The sequence below is a fragment of the Dryobates pubescens genome, chromosome 6, assembly GCF_014839835.1.
Source record: "Dryobates pubescens isolate bDryPub1 chromosome 6, bDryPub1.pri, whole genome shotgun sequence".
NCBI classification, from domain to species: Eukaryota; Metazoa; Chordata; class Aves; order Piciformes; family Picidae; genus Dryobates; species Dryobates pubescens.
In genome coordinates, this window is record NC_071617.1 from 20,273,097 (window position 1) to 20,294,169 (window position 21,073).

A 21,073-nucleotide genomic window follows, 5' to 3' on the forward strand; every position below is an offset into this window, starting at 1 on the left:
TGTTTATTTGTATTATGGAGAATGTCAGAGAGCAAGTCTGTAGAACACAATGGGAGCCAAAAGGGATTGTAGTCTATGTTTTCAAGTATTCTTTTGATTGATTGCTTTTGTCACATAAACATGAGTAGTGGGGTTTTTTTAATTATTCATCTTTTTAATATTATTTTTGAAGGACTGCATTCAGTGAGTTAATTACCAGGTGCTTTCTCCAATTTGCTTTGTGATTGCTAGTCACAACGTGAAACTCAGGGGCTAAATCACCTTCTGATTCTGCTTCCTAGCTGAGTGACTGAGGCTTTTGTTACAGTACAGGAGACACTGAGTACATGATACAGGCTGTTGCCCAGGTGTGAGTCAATGTGGATGTTCACAAAATTCTCTTTCCATTGATAATTTTAAGACATTTTGTGTACCTGTGTAATAAAGAGATGATTGCTTCAGTGCAAATTCTCACTGGTTTTGGTAAAACTCAGAATAAAAATCATGCAAATCTTTTCAATGTTTGCACTCCAGCAAATCAGTGTGTCTAAGAAAATCCAATGAAGCCACAGGAATCTTGGATTTCTGCTCATTTCATTAAAAAAAGGCCATATTCATTGTTTGTGTTTCTGTTCTGGAACACAAAAGCATATGATTGAGTAGAAAGGGAAGGCTTCTTTTTCTTTCCTTTTTTGGCTTTTTTTGCCTTTCTCATTCAGTGAACTATGTCAGTTTTTTAATCTTTTCTCTTTTTTTCTCATTTTGATTAGATGGCAGTGTCTTAATAGAGTAGCCCTCAAGGGATGGCAAATCCTTAGCGAAATCTATTGGCTAATGCAGGTCAGAGTGTAGAAGAGGGAGAGAGGGAGAGACATGTATGTATCCTGATTTCAGTAATTAAAATTCTGATGGTGTCTTTGGTTCATACTGCCTTAGGCCTTCCAGAGACAAGTGCATGAAAGTCTGACTCAGCTGGAGCTGATCAATAAACAATATCGCCGCCTGGCTCGGGAGAACCGCACTGACTCTGACTGCAGCCTCAAGCAAATGGTTCATGAAGGGAACCAGAGATGGGACAACTTACAAAAGCGAGTTACCTCCATCCTGCGCAGGCTAAAAGTATTTTTCCATTTTTAAGCCCTTCAGTTTCACCACTATACTTAGGAATTAGAGTACTCCAGAAGCTTCCAGTTTAATATATTTGCACAGGTTTTTTGAGGGGATTTCTACTTTTCAAAGAGGAAGGGAGTTTAGCAGTCCACTTTGTCTGAGGTAGCAAAAGCATGAAGTCTGGAGGGAAGTGCTTGGTGATCTCAAACAACACCTACTTCAAAGAAGGTAGCTTCTCTAGGTCAACTAATTGCAGCTGCAATTGATGTTACTGAAAAGGGAACTTTAAAAAGCATGCAGGAAGAGTGTGTACTAAGTTTAGGTTAGATTTGAAGGGCTGTAAAGCTGTTTCTTCAGAGATCTACTTTTGATGGGGGAGTTTGGGTTGTTTGTTCATTTCATACCACTCCATTTTTCCACCCCCCAGCATTTTATTGGGCAGCGTGAGGAGTTTGAGACAGCACGTGATAGCATCCTGGTATGGCTAACAGAGATGGACCTCCAGTTGACCAACATTGAGCATTTCTCAGAGTGTGATGTCCAAGCAAAGATAAAGCAACTCAAGGTAAAGAATGCTTGAACAGGATGAAGAGGAGAGATGAGACAAGGGATATATTCATGGTGGGAAAAGAATTTTAAAAGCATTACACAAAAATGCGGCCTGATGCAGTCCCTTATTAGCAGGGTGAGACTTCAACCTCAGAATTTATGGACTATGTCAGGTTGCAATACATACTTTTTTTGCCAGAGTGGAATATCCTTACACTGTGGAAAAAAAAATAAAAGACCAAGGGTTACAGTTTCCCTCCCCTAATCAAAAGAGGAAATGTTGAGAAAAATTACTAATGTCAAGTCTTCATTATTGCTGACACGTAAGAATTACAACATTTGACAAGCATTTCCGCATCAGAGAAATCATCAAATATTACATGTCATTTTATCCAAAATTCCAGTCTGTTAACTTTAGCATCTGTGCTTATTCTAGACATTTGATCAAGGTCATGGTTTGTTTGAAGAACTTTCTTTCCAAGTACAACAAGTGAGGAATGAGATGGTAGACCATGAGTTGTCACTGGTTTTGGCTGGAAAGTCTGCGGAATGCTAAATGTAATTGCTCATCATTCCTCATGCCAGAGTATTTGGAATGATCACTGTTTGTTTCCAACACCATTCTTGCTGAAAAACTCTTTTAAGATTTGGATCCTTAATAACTTAGGTTGTTGTAATGTTGATTTTGTTGATAAAGCATAGACTTTTCTTTCATACAGGCTTTCCAGCAAGAAATTTCACTGAACAACAACAAAATTGAGCAGATAATTGTGCAGGGTGAGCAACTTATTGAGAAAAGTGAGCCCATAGATGCTGCTGTCATTGAAGAAGAACTAGATGAGCTGCGTCGTTACTGTCAAGAGGTCTTTGGACGTGTGGAACGTTATCACAAGAAGCTCATCCGCCTTCCTGTGCGTATACTTACACACACGCATTTGTTTGGTTTGCTGCCGCTTTGTGAGTACCAGAATGAGGAGGAAGATAGATGTTGGAATGAACTAACATGAAGCTTGTGCAACTTTTCAAAATACCTGTGGTTTACCTGTTGTTTAATTTTGTTACAACCCTGAACATCTGCCTTCCTGTTCGTTATGTCCTGTTCGACAGCAAACTGACCTGATGTGGAAATGTTGTAAATCTGTGCATCCATTATGAAAATCCACACAAACTGGAGATTTGTAAAACGATAGTTTGATTGGCAGCTTGTTGAGATCTATTTTATTTAAAAACAAAACAAAAGAAGGGAGAGAGAGTTGTCTCCAGATCTGGACACACAGTTGAAGAAGTGAGTAGCTCAAGTCCCAGTGAATGAAAGGATCTAAACCCAGGGTTTTCAAAATATGGAAGAATATAATGAGAAGAGTGGTCATGATGAAGGTCACTTAGACTTCTTGTGACTTGATTCCAGAGTTTTCTTTAACTTGATGTCTGCAGTAGTGTCCTCAGTAAGGAGTCTGGGAGACATTTGCTTGATGTGAGACTTTGTGGTGCCTTAAGTAATTAAACGGTGTTATGTTTTTATTGCTTTGGGTTTGTAGTGCACCTTAAAATAATGACAGGGAAGTGGAAAAGAATGTAAAATAGAAACCCCGTTTGTGTGACTGTTGCCTAATACTTCTGTATTTCACTGACCCAGGCTGACCATGCAGTGCTTCTGCATGTTTCATTGACTGGTTCTGTTTGCATTATGCTTCTAGCTGACAGATGACGAACACGACCTCTCTGATAGAGAGGTGGATCTGGATGAATCAGCAGATCTCTCTGACATACACTGGCATGACAAATCTGCGGACAGCATTATCTCCCCGCACCCCTCTTCCAACCTTTCGCTGCCTCTTTCCCAGACGGTGAGAAGCGAGCGATCAGGGCGAGATACCCCTGCGAGTGTGGATTCCATTCCTCTGGAGTGGGACCATGACTACGACCTTAGCAGAGACCTGGAGACAGCTGTTTCACGGGCACTGCATTCTGAGGAAGAACACAGAGGACAAGAGAAGGACTTCTACCTGAGAGGGGCAGCTGGTATAGCAGGTATGGTGGCAAATTGTGTGTTCTGTTCTCTCCTAGTAAAAAGAAGTAAATGTTACATGTGTCATTGCTTGACCAAGATGCTCGTGGAAATGTATTTCAAAAAGCCCCTGAAGGTTTTAAATAGCTTTCCCTAAGCGAACCCAGTGCTTCAACACAGCAATGAAGATTACTGGATAACTGCAGCCTTGGAAAATCACAAAGGCATATATGATGTGACAAGGAATTGGCTGTGTTTCTGTGCTTGTGGCCTGCCAGATGGAATATATTATCTGTAACAGCAACGCATCTTAAGTTTTTTTCTGACTGGATGTCGCAAGAAGTGCAGAACAAACTGATGAAGAAATGCCTGTAGGAGAGGTCCACAGACTAAGTCATGAAGTGCATAAGTAAATCTTAACACAGTTCTCACATATGCAAGACTCTAGCAACTGAATGTTTAGCCTGAAGCTGGATCTTGCTCTCCAGTGAAACTGGAAGTCCTTTCTAAGTGTGTGTACTTTGTGTAATAAACCTTAACAAGTGAAAGTGCCCAAATGCAGCTGTTTGTGGAGGAAGATATACTGGTATATTATACTTTGATCTTGTGACTGTCTTTTGCTTTCCAGGTCATTGCTCTGAAAAGAGTCAGGTTTACCTGGATACTAAGAGACATAGTAGCAGGCTCCCTGTGTTTCAGTCTTCATCCTTTTTTCTTCTTTAGAAAGGATGTTATTGGAAGCATTCATATATTCCGTGCTGTAAAGAAACCGCCATTGCTGAGCTGTCAATTTAGACTGTGCTTTTATTTTTTCAGATGTAGAGATCCCTGAAACTCTTGAGGCCTATGTAACACTCACAGAAAACGCCCTCAAAAATATCTCTGGTATGCATCAAAACAGACTAAGCACGGTCAGATGCAAATACAACAGTGCACAAGCACTTCTTTCTCTTCTCCTAGCATTTTCTATACTTTTCACCGCTTACAAGATAAATGTTTCTTACATGGCAGCACTGGCATATTAATACAGAAAAACCCTGTTTCACTACTGTGCTTAAAGGTATTATGAGGTGCATGGATGAAATGATGTTGGAAGTACTGGTCCTCCCACCTCAACTAACTAGGCTGAACTGATCAGTAGGGTGCTCTGGTCTTTATTGTCTTGAGTCCTTCAACAGGACTTAATACTTTGTTAGGTCTCTGAAAGAAGAGTGGTTTCTGCAAATGTTAAGGCAGAAGGAAAGGATGTAGAGCAAAAACTAATTGTTTGGGTTTGCACTTGTGTTTTTTTTTAACACAGCCACAGCTTACATTATTACTTAGGTATAAATTTTTAGGTTAATTGTTGTTTCATGTGATTACAATGACAGTGTTTTAATCTTTTATACTGGAAGATGGTATTTTTTCACATTGCGTTTTCACACATGGATGTTTTGTTCAGAGTTAGATGACTGGTGGTGGGATTAGGTGCACTTAAAAATATCTTCTCTCATGGTTTCACAGTTTTTATTTTTTGAACAAAGTACTTAATTGCAAATTTTGAAGTAGCAACCATTTAATATCTCAGCATCTGTGGCACAGTTCTCAGGTTCATTGCCCATTTATGTTTAATTAAGAATATAAATAATAGCAGTGCATCCAGAAAAATGTTTCTTGTGACAGTTTTAAGGTGGTGAGGGAAAAGCAATATTGAACACTTTGTTCTGTACATTTGGGGTGAGGCAGTGTTTTATGTGAAGAAAGATTAACCATCCAAAAGATTCCATCCTCTGTAATTAGGTGAACAGAAAGCTACCATTCTCTATGCATTTTTCAAATTGTGTTTTTATGAATAAATTCAAATTGTCTTTGTAAACAGATGGAAATCAGGTACAGTGGTCAAATATTGATAAGAGGGATCTCATATGGTCCTCTAGGCTGGAGCCTGCTTCAGACTAGAACTGGTTGTAGCAGATTCATATCACAGAATACAGCAGACCTCTGTAAGAAAAATACAGGTTAGTCTAGCTTCAGAAATGTTGGTATGAGGTCCAAATGTATTGGATAAATAATTCCATCTTGCAGATACTTTAACAATAATTGTTGTAAAAAAACCTACTTGAAAAAATATTACAAATTTTGCTGCCGAGTGTTGTTGCCTAAATTAGTTGTGGGCCTTCAAGATGTCCAGTCAGCCTTGGATTTGTATACAACTTTCAATCTTCGAAACTGTATACAAATAGGATCCTTTCATGTAACTTCCACTGTTTTTCAGTGGAGAGAATTAAAAAAAAAAAGGGGGGGAAATGAAGTCTAATATGGATTTAGATTAGGAGTTTAGGGCATGAGGTTTTATTTGAGCATGTTTGTGAAAGGCAGGGAGTGAGGTGTTCTCCAAAATCAGTGAGGTTAGAACATGCTTTGCCAAGAGCTAACCCCTTCAGAGAGGCAAGGAATTCTCTGAGGGAAAAAAATCACTTCAGAATAGTTTGCAAGCCTGGTTTAAGCTGTGGGCTGTGATAGTATGCTTATGGCAAGTGTGTTCATTGGTATAGTCATCTGTCCTCTTGAAGGCTGCTAACACTCTCTAATGTACTAGTTATCAGTTTGCTTTAACATTGTACCGCTCATACTGCTGCAGTCACATTTCTCCTTTACTCTCTAATCTAGATAGTATTCCTGATACTTATTCTGCCTGGGCAAAAGACTTAAAAAAAAGCTTTGGGAAAACTTGCATGTACAGTCAATTTTTTAATTTCTATTTTTTTGATACAGGAGAACCTGGTGCACTGGAAGCACACATTCGACAGCTGGACAAGGCCTTAGACACCAGTCGTTTCCAAATACAGCAAACAGAAAACATCATCCGCAGCAAAACACCTACAGGACCAGAGCTGGATTCCAGTTACAAAGGATATGTGCGTGTATTTTGGAGCACAAGTTGAATAAGTACTCCAGGCTTAAATTTGCTGTTGAAAGAAATAAAGCTGTTTCAACAGAGCAATTGAATATTACTGCTTCTCAGATTTACTCATTCATATGGTTGCTATCCTTAACCATATGCTATTGTTGTTTATGTTATTAGTGTGTCTATAATAGCATAAGATTACAGGAACATTACTAAGGAATTATGCTCTTACATTTTTGCAGATGTTCAAAAGTTCTTTTTATCTATCCAAAAGTTGTTTTTATCATCTAATGATGACACCTTTGTTTCAAATACCTCTGCTTTTAGAAGGAGGTGTTCTGACTTCATGCACAGTATTTATTTTGTGGATAAATTATAAATGCACATCACGTAAGCAAGGTTGCATATATGAAATCCATCATTAAAAAGTTTTCTTGGAAGAGCTTCGTGGAAGAAATATCTCTAAATCATTCAAATAAATTTATTACCGATTGAATTGAAAAACTAGGTGCTTGAATATACAGTATTTCCACACTTAAGTTGATTTTCATTATCACATCTTCTGTAGGCTTTGCCGTAGTGTTTTAACATTTGGAACAGATGGAACCTAGAGTCATCCATCACAATTTAGCACAGTAGGACTGAGTTATATCTATTTAGTCTGAACTGATGTTTTAAGCATTTATTGCCTTCATGTGCATGTCTTTGATAGTATCAGGACAGGTTGTTATCAATCTGTTAACTGATTTTTATCTTCACATTTGACTTGATGATCTCTGAGGGCTCTTCCAACCTTATTGATTCCATGATTTAAACCTGCTTTTGGAAAATTTGGGAAGTTGAGTTCATTCGCATTTTCCATACAATCAGTCCTGTTCAGTGCGCACTGACATTGTTTGTTTGTTAACACAGATGAAACTACTCGGTGAATGCAGTGGAAGCATAGATTCTGTAAAAAGGCTTGGTTATAAACTGAAGGAGGAAGAAGAAAAATTATCTGGGCTTATTAACCTGAACAGTACTGAAACTCAAACAGCTGGTAAGTAGCATTTAGTTCTTTGTTGGAAAGCAATTACAAAAAGTAGTAAGCGTGCAAAGCTTTTCTGAATAAACAGTTGTTATTATTTACTGATATATATATCTACCCACCTGTGTCTGTTACCATATTCTGTTTGAAATCTCTTAATAAGACTAGTATTCTTGTATCTTGGTTTAATTCCTTATTATGAATGAAAAAGCAATATATGAAGGTGAAAAGATTCTTATGATGATCTCAGTGACCAGTTATGTTTAACTGCTCAAGGATATTTCAGCAGTCCCTTACCCTTGTTGAAAGTATTCCTCTGACTTAAATTCGAAGTAGGAAATGGCATGTTCTTTGTTAATTTATTTAAATGAAACTTGAAAATAGATTCCTGAATTGGTTTCAATTCCTGCATCAGTAGAACAACATGTCTGGAGTTTTAGATCAGAAATATATCCTCAAAACTTGAGGTCTGTGGTGACAGGTTGGACTCGATGATCTTTGAGGTCTCTTCCAACCTTAGTGATACTGTGATGCTGTGATACTGTGATGTATCCTATAAAGAAATTAGGCATACCTCTTCAGATTATGAGATACAACCTGAAGCTTTTTGGAGCCCCTTGTGGCTGCAACACTTTTTATGTTGAATGTGTCTGATGAAAAGAAATTGCTTATATTACTGTGCAAAGCACAAGACAGCATTCATTTCTTCTAATAGTAGCTTTCACTCCTAGTATTATCTGTCTACAGTACAGACATCTATAATCACCTTGTAGTATTCATGTACTTTAAGCATCAGCTGTAGAACAGGAGGTATTACATTTTTAAAGCATGGATTTGTTTCAGAGACTTAGCTTGGCAAGATATGCTACCCATGCAGTCTATGTCATTTTATTTTATTTTATTTTGCTTTATTTTTAAAGGGGCTGAATGATACAATTTATCCTTCTACTATAGCATTCCATGGCAACTAACGAAGAGATAGCTCCTGTTTCTTCTTGCAAGGGTACTTAGCCAATGCAGCAGCAGCTTAGGCAATTGGAGTGAGGTGTGAATATCAAATTTTGACAGATACAAATACCAGTGAAAAAAAATAATTAATACGTGGCTAGTTGGACATACTCAGACTCCTTCTCTAATTTACGTGTATGCTAATTTATGATGTCTTTATACCAGTATAACCCGTTTGAGAGACCTGCATGTATCAATTAATTCCATTTGTAGTATCTGAAATTGGAAAGTGGTAAAATCCCCTGGTGCATTGAACCGTCCAGATTCCACATTCATCTTCTCCAACATCATGTTCCTCAGTATGATTCAGTTTTCAGTTTAGTGTTTCATGGATTATGGTTTTTTTTGTTTACGTGGAGTAATTTTTTGTCTAGTGCAGGATTCAGCTGATGCAGCTCTGTGTGTGGCTAATATTTTCTTGCTTTTGTTGAATTTGGTGTTTATCATTCCAGGTGTAATTGACCGGTGGGAATTAATCCAGGCTCAAGCTTTGAGCAAGGAGCTGAGGATGAAGCAGAACCTCCAGCAATGGCAGCAATTCAACTCTGACCTTGATAGTGTTTGGGCTTGGTTGGGGGAAACTGAAGAGGAACTGGAGAAGCTGTGCCGCCTTGATCTCAGCACTGACATACAAACTATTGAACTCAGAATTAAAAAACTGAAAGTGAGTTAAATTTCTCTTTGCCATGAGTTACCTTGTAAACAGACCTGAATGCAATAGGTATTTTGCACCTGCTTTGTTCCATTCTGCACATAGCAGGCTACTGCTAGTAAGCGAAGTAACTGGGAAGTAACTACTGTGGTGGTTTGGCCCTGGTTTGCGGTCAGATGCCCACCAAAGTTGCTCTATTACTCCCCTTCTTGGATGCATGGTGGGGGGAAAGAAAATATAATGAGAGGCCCATGGGTCAAAATAGGAACAGCTTAATAAAGCAAAAGTGAAAGCCAAGGCCATGCACAGAAGAAAGAAAAACAAAAATATTGTTCTCTGCTTCACATCAACAGCCAAGTCCAGCTGCTTCATGTGAAGCAGGGCTTCAATATGCGTAGTGGTTGCTCTGGGGATAAATGTCACTAACGAATGCTCCCCAACACTTCCTTTTTCTCTCAGCTTTTATATCTGACCCCCTTGGTCAGTTTGGGTCAGCTGGCCCAGCCATGTCCCCACCCAAGATCTTGCCCACCCCTCAGCACACTGTTTAGAGGAATGTTGGAAAAGCACAGCCTTGGTGCTGTGTGAGCACTTCTCAGCAATAGCCAAAATGCTGGTATGTTACCAACACTATTAGAATAGAATAGAATTAACCAGGTTGGAAAAGACCTTTGAGATCATTGAGTCCAACCTATCATCCAACACTATCTAATCAACTAAACCATGGCACCAAGCACCCCATCAAGTTTCCTCCTAAACACCTCCAGTGATGGCGATGCCACCACCTCCCGGGGAAGCCCATTCCTATGGGCAATCACTCTCTCCATGAAGAATTTCTTCCTATCATCCAGCCTAAACCTCCCCTGGTGCAGCTTGAGATGGTGTCCTCTTGTTTTGGTGCTGGTTGCCTGGGAGAAAAGACCAGTCCCCACCTGTCCACAACTCTCCTTCAGGTAGTTGTAGACAGCAGTAAGGTCTCCCCTGAGCCTCCTCTTCTCCAGGCTAAGCAACCCCAGCTCCCTCAGCCTCTCCTCATAGGGCTTGTGCTCCAAACCCCTCACCAGCTTTGTTGCCCTCCTCTGGACATTCAACATCTTTCCTAAACTGAGGGTCCCAGAACTAGACACAGCACTCAAGGTGTGGCCTAACCAGTGCTGTGTACAGGGGCAGAATGACCTCCCTGCTCCTGCTGGCCACACTATTCCTGATACAGGCCAGGATGCCATTGGCCTTCTTGGCTACCTGGGCACACTGCTGGCTCATGTTCAGCCTACTATCAACCAGTACCCCCAGGTCCCTCTCTGCCTGGGTGCTCTCCAGCCACTCTGACCCCAGCCTGTAGCACTGCATGGGGTTGCTGTGGCCAATGTGCAGAACCCAGCACTTGGATGTGTTAAATCTCATACCGTTGGATTCTGTCCATCTGTCCAGTTTGTCAAGGTCCCTCTGCAGAGCTCTCCTACCCTCTTAACAGATCAACACACCTGACCCCAGCTTGGTGTTGTCTGCAAACTTACTGATGATGGACTCGATGCCCTCATCCAGATCATCGATAAAGATATTAAAGAGCTTGGGGCCCAGCACTGACCCCTGTGGCACACCACTAGTGACTGGCTGCCAGCTGGATGTGGCACCATTCACCACCACTCTCTGGGCTCGGCCCTCCAGCCACTTCCTAACCCAGTGCAGAGTGCTGCTGTCCAAGCCACAGGCTGACAGCTCGGCCAGGAGTTTGCTATGGGGGATGCTGTCAAAGGCCTTGCTGAAGTCTAGGTTGACTACATCCACAGCCTTCCCCACGTCCACCAGGCAGTCACCTGATCATAGGAGATCAGGTTGGTCAGGCAGGACCTGCCCTTCCTAAATCCATGCTGGCTGTTCCAGCTACTACAGCAAAACACAGCACTACGATAGGGAGAAGATCTGAATGCTGCCTTTGTGATCTCTCCTGGATATTTTACAGCTATAAGAATCTTCAGATGTGATGGTCCGCGACTTCACTTTCAATTACTAGCATTTTGTAAACTTAAGCAAAAAACTATGGGAGCCAATGTCAAAACGCACTGTGCTCCACGCTACAAATGAAGTGGATGCACAGTAAAGACTATTTCCGACAGTGATCCATCTAAAGAATATTAATGCTGATATTCACTGGAATCCAAATATAGCTGCTATAAGTACTACAAAGGTCACTGTGACATGAGACTTTTAAGTAAATGCTATAAAGTAGATGGAGAAGGAGGCATTTCATAAGAATCCTGTTCTTATCTCACCCACTCTTGGAATGCCCATTAATGCCCTCCAAATCAAAAGAGGTGGGGTTTCTTTTGTGGCCTCCAGTGTAAACAAATCAGAGGTTTTGTACACATCTTGCTTTTAGAAATAAAGTTGTTTATACCCTAGTATGTTTCCTTTACCTCCAGCAAAAGCTTTTATTTTGAAATACTGTTGACAGCATTTTCCACTTGAAAACGTGTTGATCTTTATCGAAAAACTGAGAAGTGAAGGCTAAGGTTTTATTGTGAACTAAAGTGCAATTGTCCTACATCTCTTTTAAATTTTGTTGGGCCAACTCTGCCTTTAAAATATCTGAAAGATGAGCCAGGTCTTTAAAATTCAACTATGAGTTCAGGCTTTTAATACTTTACAAGTTTAATTGGCTTGTTCTAGCTTACACATAGTAAAATTTTAGTAGATGTTAGAGTGAACATTTGCAGAGTCACAGAGTGAGCACAGAAATCTCGTATCGAGAGTAAAGGGGCTGTTACTGTAAGGTACCATTCTTCAGTTGCTGATGGCAAATCACTGGCTTCTTGTGGTGCCTTCTCTGCTTGGTTCTTCTGTATGTCACTTTTTATTAATTCACATCCTTTCTTCCTCCATCCTACTTTGTCTTATCATCAAGGAGCTGCAGAAAGCGATTGACAACCGAAAAGCAATCATCTTATCGATCAATCTGTGCAGCTCAGAGTTCACTCAATCTGACAGCGAAGAGAGCAAGAAGCTTCAGGAGCGCCTGTCTCAGATGAATGTGTCCTGGGATCATGTGTGCGGTACTATCGAAGACTGGCGCTGCTCATTGCAGGATGCATTAATGCAGTGCCAGGTCTGTATTGTGCTTATTTTAAATTGTTAGCTCCCTACATATAAAAAATGTAAATCATGTATGTTTTTGATGCGCACATTGTTCAATCTGAAACTTGCCCATGCTAGCCAACATTCAGGTTCGGTGTGTGTTTTCCGGAAGATACTCTTGCAGCACCTGATACATGTGCTTCCAGCTCAAGATTTTCTAAATTTGTTGTCTCTGGAATAGTAATCTAATATTCTACACTTCCTTGTAAGTAATGTTATTTAGCCAGTAGGACCTATCATAGGTTAAACTAAGAATTTTGAATATGACTGGAATTTTCTGCTATGCTGTTAACATCATCACTCATCATTTGCAGGATTTCCATGAAATGAGCCATGGTTTACTGCTTTGGTTAGAGAATATTGACAGAAGGAAAAATGAGATTGTGCCCATCAATCCAAACTTGGACTCAGAAATACTGCAGGATCATCGAAGACTTCTAATGGTAGAGTTGTAATCACCCCCTTCCTTCCCAAAAAGATCACTGCCTAATCAGATATATCGTTATCTTGTGGGTTAGCTTTGTATATTTCATGCTAACACACAACTGGAAAACCTATACTTTGATAGGGAACACTTCTCACTTCTGCTACTAGCTTAAGCTGTTATTTATGATTTCAGGCAACCGCAGTCTTATCTTCCTGTCAGATGAGAAAACTTTATTGCTTCTCTTTTCATTCCATTTCATTAATTTGAAATGTCCAGTTTTGTGAGTTCTAGCTTTTTTAATCTGGTGCTTGCCTTGGCAACAGCAAATCAGACGTGAACTGCTGGAGTCTCAACTGAAGGTGGCATTACTGCAAGATATGTCCTGCCAATTGCTCGTCAATGCTGAAGGCAAGGACTGTCTTGAAGCCAAAGAGAAGGTGCATGTCATTGGAAACAGACTGAAGCTTCTCTTGAAAGAGGTCACACGTCATATTAAAGACCTGGAGAAAATGCTAGACATTTCAAGTAGTCAGCTGGTGAGTCATGTCTTATTTCTTGCTATTTGTTGAGGATACATTTCCCCCTGTTTTGACTGACTTGATCAATGCTATTGGCTGCACTGTTTCAGTTCTTTACAGTGCTTAGCAAGGTGACACACATGTAATCTTGAACATCAGAAAATGACCTTGCATTTCATTATGTAGGTATCTCTTCTGTGATATGGTGTGCTTTTTTTTTTTAATTCAGGTTTTTTGGGGGGTTGCTGTTTGGTGTAGCAATAAGTATTGAACATCTCAATTTGTTTATCCTGCCATTACAGATTCAGTCAAGTGGCAAAGTATGTGAGATAATTATTCTGGTTGCAGTACTGAAAATTATAGTGTGTCAGTTGTCACTGGAAAGGAAAATAATTCTCACTCTGTTGAAGAGAAAAACAATATCATGAAATAAATTGTGATAGCTCAACCAATCTCTCAGTGCTTTGAACTGTACTCCAAATCTTTTCAGGTTATCATGTATGCATACATCTTTGCCAACAGTGGTGGGTATAAAGTAAACATTTCAAGATTCTCCTTTAGTTAACTTTGTTTAAAGGTTTGGATTAACAGAGTGCATACAGCATGAAAATTCATCTCTTTCCTCCTTCTAATGAATTTTCACCTGTTCACATAAAACTTCTTATCATAATTACAGGCCAACAAAGGGCATCTGTTTTTTCCCCTGTGTTGTCTTTGGTGGAAAATGGGTCACCTAAAGCACTTAAGTTTTAATTATCTGTTTGTTTTTCCTTCAGGTCCAACCACAATGTAGAAAACATGTAATGCTTTAGTCTTAAGAAATTTGCTAACAAAATTCAACGTTTATGTATTTTGGAACTAGATCTGCTGGGATTTCATTTACTTTGGAGGGTTTTTTTAGTTTGCTCACCTGAACAGCTAATTGGTGTGTTTTCTGAGCTCCATTCTTTCTGAACTTTAGGAGTTGTCCTCATGGTCCTCTGCTGATGAATTAGACACATCAGGATCAGTGAGTCCTGTATCTGGAAGAAGCACTCCAAGCAGACAGAGACCGGTAATGTCACGTAATATATATTTTGTGCCACCCCCTGAGTGGGAGATTTAGATGTCTGAAGTACCTCTAGCCAGCTGGAAGTCCCCCCTTCTCACTCAGTAGGAAAGAGAATGGCATAAACAAGAACAAAACACAGCTGCTTTCCCCAGCCCTGCTGCATATCCCATCCTGCATGAAATCAGAAGTAGCAAATACTATCAAACACCAGGGCTGTCAGTGTGGTTGATTTACCATGGTATGGCATGTCGTGTCTCTTGTATTTTGCTCTAGTGATGGCAGCACCCCAAAGTCTAGTCTTGTCTGATACGATCAGTCCTCCATTTCTGTTTGGCCTTCTCTTCAGAGCTGCTTCATCGAGAATCTCAATAAGGGTGGCTGGTTGGCTTTTTTGTCATTTCTGATGAAGGTTGCAGATGGTCTTATTGAGACTTTGGATGAATAGCTAAGTAGAGCTGAAGGGCATAAAACATTATTCAAAGCAGCTAGTTGCACAGGACCTAAGCAGTGGCTACGATGGCAACTCTTGAGAGTTGTCTGTTTGCATCGCTGGCACAAAATTCAAGAAATATAGTAATACATGCCTAGTACTTAACACTTCCATACTCTGAGCCCAAAAAGGAACTGCAATTATTTTGTCTTTTTCTGCAATTCTGTTGGTTGATTACTTTTGCTTTTTTTCCTTATTTCTATAAACAATCAGGTTGGTTTTGTTGTTTTTTGGGTTTTTTTGGGTTTTGTTCATTTGCACTTTGTAAAGCCTCTTAGTTCTGTCTTGATTAACTTTAAGGCTCTTGAAATTGATTGTTTTTTATTTTTAATGTCTTTACATTCACTAGTTTTCTTTTAGATGCTAGTATGAGAATGTAAAGGAATACTGGCTTTTCAAACAGAGAAAGAATATAACCCTTAATGTTTTATTTTTGAGTTCAATGCTTTTATCTTCTAAATTTAAACTTAAATACATAATAAAAGCTCTGATATCCCAGATGTAACTGGAGCATGCTTGACCATTACAGGAAATGGAGAAGTATTTTGCCATAAACTCTTTGTCTAAAGAGCATGTACAGTCATAATATGTTTCATCTTAACATTTTAATAAGCATTTGTCTACCTTCTGGTGTCTATGTATGTGCCTATTTTTCTCCATAATAAATTGTATGATTCCTTAGGGTCTGGTTTTCAAACTACTGGGTATTTGCACCCACAATTTTGGAGACTGAAGTGATGCTGTTTAGAATTTCAGTGCCAGATGTACTGATGCTAAATAAATAAATGCTAATACCAAAGATACAATCAGAATTATAATAATTTAACTGCATTAGATATTCCAGCAAATAGTTGTGAGTGCAGGAATGCACCTACAGTTATTTGGCCTTCAAAATTGTGGGAAGGAAAGGAGTGGACAAGAGGCCAGACTCATCAAAGGAGACCCCTGGATCACTTTTCCTTGAGAATATAAATTTTACTGCATTTACATTTTGAAATATTTGTATTTGCCCATATTCCACTCTTTTTTTTTTTTCTATTTCATGTTGTAAATTATTTGAGCCAAATTTCTAGCGATTTTTTAAAAGATTCCAGAGCTATTCATAAACATAATGACTAAACTGTTATTTTCATGTTCACTGTGTATGTTCCAATCATTTCCATACTCAGTTAGGTGCAAAGAAAAGCCAGTTTCCTTGGTTCATGAGTATTGGTCACTTAATTTGATTTATTACTTTTTTTTGTTACGTTTCCTTTGCTGCACTTTTAATTTAGTTTCATCAGTAGCTTGTCTTTATTTGCCTGGACTGAACATTCTTCTTTCTTTACCCCCTATTCATTGCAAACAGCCACGGGGCAAATGTAGTCTCTCACAGCCTGGACCCTCTGTCAGCAGTCCACATAGCAGGTACCTTATTCTCCTGGTTTCCGCACTCTGTTCTAGAACGCCAAGAGGATGATGGAAATTGGCCGTGAGTCCTCTGTGTCCGCGCTGACTCCGTCAGGTGGCCAGTACTTGAACAAGTGAAAATTTAACATTTTGTTAATGGTTTGGCAAAAGGAGCTCTCAATGACTTCAAATTCTCTGTTAAATAGAAGTAGTGGCTAATCCTTGAACATCTACAGGATGACATGTAATCAACATTTATTTTTCTTGTGGCTGATCAGAGTGAGTGGGTGTTTACACTCATCATATTTTAGGATTATTTTGTTGTGGTATGATTTAACAGAAATACTAGTAGGTTCATGGCAAACACTTTTTATCATCCTCTTTACATCTAGATATTAAATTAAGACAGATAATAGGCCAATACCATATTCTAGAATTCACAAAACCCACAGATCTGGATGAGACATACTAACTTCCTTTGCTTGCTTGCTTTTTTCTTTTTTTCTTTTTCTTTTTTTGTTTGTTTGTTTATGTGTTTGTTTGTTTGTTTTTCCCCCTGAAATGTTTCGTTCAGTTTGTGGGTTTTCAAAACTTAAAACTCAAAATTAAAAGTCAGGGTGTTAGGATTTTGAGACTGGGTCACTTTCTCTCCCCTCCTAAGACAACTGCAATTTAACATGCTAACACTGCCATGACTTGCCAAGTGCTTGCATCCATGTTTTGCTCTGGGAGCGGTACTTTCTTATCTCTGTCTGACCAGTAGAGAGCAGGCTTGCAGCTACAGCTTTCTGCTTTCCACCTTGTCACCAGCAACCTGTCATCTCTGCAGTTGAACAATGCTTCGCATTCTTTGTTGTTGTCGGTGTGATGTTTGTACCTTCACTCTTTCACTGATGAGTTCACGAGCCTCTGGAGTTATGGAGTTAAGAAAACCCACAAAAGTAAATGAACAGGGCAATGTGTATCAAGAGCACATCTTTTGCTATTTCAGTACCTTACATGTTGCAACACCTAAAATAATCAGGAAGCACGGTGAAAAATGTATTTGTTTTTATAGTTAACTCCTAAGTCTACTTTGTTCTCTATATATTGAAAATTAATTAATTTTAAAATAATTCCTGTTAAAGTAGAGGATTTGATGTTAGAAAGAAGGCAGTATTAGATTTTATATAGCAGTTGGGTAATAACCAAGCAGACAAAAGATATCTGAAGAGAATTATTTTTTTCATGAGCAAAATCAAGGCTTTATTCAGCAAATTTATTCTTATGTATAAAGAAAGCATAAAACTGCTTACCATGTAGATATTTACTTAAATACTTCTTCTAAAAGTTTTCTTTACATGTGTACTTAATGACTGTGAGTAAAGTGGCTTAGCTACAAAACCACACACAAACAGAAGAGTATCTTTCACTGCTTCCATTGGCCCTAAGAATCTGCCTTATTTGGGGGGATTTTTTATTATGATTATTATTTGAAACACAAGGAAACCACACAGACAATAGGTCTGTTTCTGTCGAATGGAGAAAAATATTTTTTCTAACTTGAGTCTGCTGTGAAGCTTGGCACTTTGTTTCTTGAAGGGACTGAGATAAGGGAAGAGTGGGGCTTTATTCTACAGCCATTAACAGATAGGAGTCACAGAGGACGTCTTTGGCAGATCAGGGTGATTGCACTAGCAGTGTTACACTCAGAAATGTATTGTGTGCGCTCTTCTGCTTTCCTGTGTAGTCAGACCACTTCTATGAACCTTTTGAGAAGGTTTCTAGTTGTCGATGTGAGCCCCTTGCTCAAACTGCAGCTAGCAGAGCTTTGCCGCTTCGAGACCAGCCTCTATTCTAGCAGCGGCATTGGTGCGGCACCTTTCAGATCAGATCTTTCAAGCACTGTTTATTAACACATCTTGGAGCAGTACAACACAATGTTCAATTTGTCATTCAGACAAGCATGGAATACGAATGAGTCACTACTGAATAGGAAACTTAATCAAATGCGCAAGCCAGACAGGTTGTGGTTGATGTATAATGTGGTTTTAACTGATAAAGCAGTACAAGCTGTCACTGTGTTCTTTAATATTTTGACATGCCTCTGATCAGAGTACTTTGTGTTTGATCTTGCACTGGACCAGCAAATCCTGTTAGAGTTTAGTGTATGGAAGAACTAAAGTCAGTTTTAAAAGGTTTGTCACACAGGAGGTTGTGAAGGAAAGTTCACTTAAAAATTAGAGGGCCCATGTTTGGTGAGTAAAAAGTGCAATTTTTACCTTCCCTATTATCCCAGTTAAAAGACAAGCATCCATAGTGTGATGCTGAGCAAGATACAAACTTAGACTAGATGTTTGGAGGGGTTTGGAACATAAGCCCTACGAGGAGAGGCTGAGGGAGCTGGGGTTGCTTAGCCTGGAGAAGAGGAGACTCAGGGGTGACCTTATTACTCTCTACAACTACCTGAAGGGAGGTTGTAGACAGACGGATGTTGGTCTCTTCTCCCAGGCAAGCAGTACCAGAACAAGAGGACACAGTCTCAGGCTGCGCCAGGGGAGATTCAGGCTGGATGTTAGAAAAAAGTTCTATACAGAAAGAGTGATTGCACATTGGAATGGGCTGCCTGGGGAGGTGGTGGAGTCGCCATCACTGGAGGTTTTTAGGAGAAGACTTGACGGGGTACTTGGTGCTGTGGGTTAGTTGCTTGGGCGGTGTTGGATTGGTTGATGGGTTGGACGCGATGATCTTGAAGGTCTCTTCCAACCTGGTTTATTCTATGTATTCTATGTATTCTATGTTATGTTGGGGATTCAACTACAGGGTCATTTGAAAGTTATTCATAATTCTATGCTAAGTGGGAAAAGCAAATCCAAGAACCAGCTGCTCTTTCTTCATCAGTTTAATAGAGGTGTCAAAAATGTATACCTGGATCTGTGCCTGTGTATTTTTTCCAAGTGATCAAAATGTTAGAAAGATTAAAATAGTGGTTCAGTTTGCTCAGGGATGTTGACCTTGTCTCTCTTGAGCAGCTCTATTCAAGTCTTGGTGCCACCGTGCCACTCTCCATTTCCTGCTTTCCTTACACCCCTCCTAATGAGCAGTGGATCCTTAAAAGGTCATTTGTGGTCCTGGAGCAGACCAGGCCACAGAACTCGCCAGGCCTTTGGATGTGAAACAGCAGTCTTTGTGACGCAATAACTGAAACACAAGGTTTGAGCTCGTCATGGTCCTTCTCTCAGTTATCTCCCATGTTCTCACTTAGAGCTTGTTACTTAAACTTCATATTTAACTTCCATTAGTATGGACATATTCTTCTTCTTTACAGGATCAGCCAATCTGAGGTTGGGGTAATACAATGCTGAGAGATAGGGAGAGAATCAAAGTAAGAACACAGCAAAACACGATTGCTCCCAGAGTCTCTTAGACCACCAAGAGGAGTTGTTGTCTGCTGTTGTGGGCAGAGGTTTATACCCTTACCTTCATAACTCTAGCAAATTCCATCTTAAAAAATTAGAAGGCAGGGGGAACAAGAAAATCTATTAGAAGTTTGTTACCAAATTTATTTTATTATCTGGAGGTATAATAATTTCTGTCTTGACTATATTGATGACTAGATCCAGTAATTTGGGTTTGTGCCAACATTAACCTTTATTGCAACAACTGTTCACTCTTCTGGCTGTTCAGCATGAATTTATAAAGGTTAGTTTCAGTATCTCTCATGTTTTGTATTGGTAAGCTCAGCTCTTTATTCTCTTCATAGGATAAATACTCCATTCTTTTGACTCCTCTAAGCTTGTGTAAGTTTTAATACATCTTCCAGAAGTATGTTAACCAAAATGATACAAACTGCCCCAGGTGAGATCTCACTAGTGCCTCATCATTAAAACTACCCTATTCTCCTATGGAAATCTTGAACTGAAATATATTTTTTAATTTTTATCCCTTTTCACAGCTACTTACAAGCCCCATTATTGTTTATGATTATCCTATGTCAAACAGCTGTAGATTATCTTCTTTATTGTCTGAGTCTGAACTTTCAAATTTATAGCAGACATTTTTATTGCTTATGTCCTATAATCACAGTCACCATCACTGGAGGTGTTTAAGAAGAGACTGAATGAGGCACTTGGTGCCATGGTTTAGTTGATTAGATGGTATTGGGTGATGGGTTGGACTTGATGATCTTGAAGGTCTGGTCTATTCTATTCTATTCCATTCTATTCTATTCCTTTTTATAATTTTAGAGTCTTTTAGCTGCTTTTAAAACCTTTTGGATTCGCGCACTGTTTTTTTCTGTGCAAGAAGTCAGTCCTAATTTATAATTGCACAGACTTTGAACTTCTGTGTCATGCAGATTAAATTTTCTGAGTTGATATTTTATGTCATTTTCTTTTCATAAGGAGCAAATCAAAACTCATCCTTGATTAACTCCAGTAATAGCATCCTACTATCCTAGCAGCACCTCTTTCAATGTAAGCCTGTTGTCTGCATGCCATTAGTCACTTTCCTATTAGACTCACTGTATTTGTTCTCATCAGCTTTGCTTGAATGGTAAATTCTTCTGTTATAATCTTTCAGATGTTTACTGCAGTGCAGATAGATTATTTCAACCTACTTCTCTTGGAAATTAAAGAGAAAAAAAAAAAACTTCTAAAAAATGCCAGTCATCTTTATAAGAAGGTACTCATCTGAACAGAAATTAAAGTTCATTTTTCCTGTCCAGTCTGTAGGCTGGTAAATTAGCTTCTTCTCTCTTGAAATGCTTAGGAAAGAGTCCCAATTTCACTATATTACAAACTCCCAAGGTAAGGCCAACTATTGCTTGCACTTCTTACGTTAATTTATGAGATTTCTTGACATA

General features: G+C 39.2%; 1 protein-coding gene across 1 annotated transcript in view; it reads left to right on the forward strand.

Annotated features, from left to right (window-relative positions):
- The window catches only part of SYNE1 (spectrin repeat containing nuclear envelope protein 1), a 259,224-nt gene that overhangs the window by 233,587 nt on the left and 4,564 nt on the right, over nt 1–21,073 (forward strand). Inside the window, exons 133-145 of the mRNA XM_054162702.1 lie at nt 916–1,098; nt 1,517–1,654; nt 2,358–2,549; nt 3,336–3,669; nt 4,463–4,531; nt 6,401–6,543; nt 7,446–7,572; nt 9,021–9,232; nt 12,126–12,326; nt 12,670–12,798; nt 13,106–13,318; nt 14,262–14,354; nt 16,190–16,248. Coding sequence (XP_054018677.1) covers nt 916–1,098; nt 1,517–1,654; nt 2,358–2,549; nt 3,336–3,669; nt 4,463–4,531; nt 6,401–6,543; nt 7,446–7,572; nt 9,021–9,232; nt 12,126–12,326; nt 12,670–12,798; nt 13,106–13,318; nt 14,262–14,354; nt 16,190–16,248 — 2,093 coding nt within the window. The remainder of the gene's footprint in view (nt 1–915; nt 1,099–1,516; nt 1,655–2,357; nt 2,550–3,335; nt 3,670–4,462; nt 4,532–6,400; nt 6,544–7,445; nt 7,573–9,020; nt 9,233–12,125; nt 12,327–12,669; nt 12,799–13,105; nt 13,319–14,261; nt 14,355–16,189; nt 16,249–21,073) is intronic.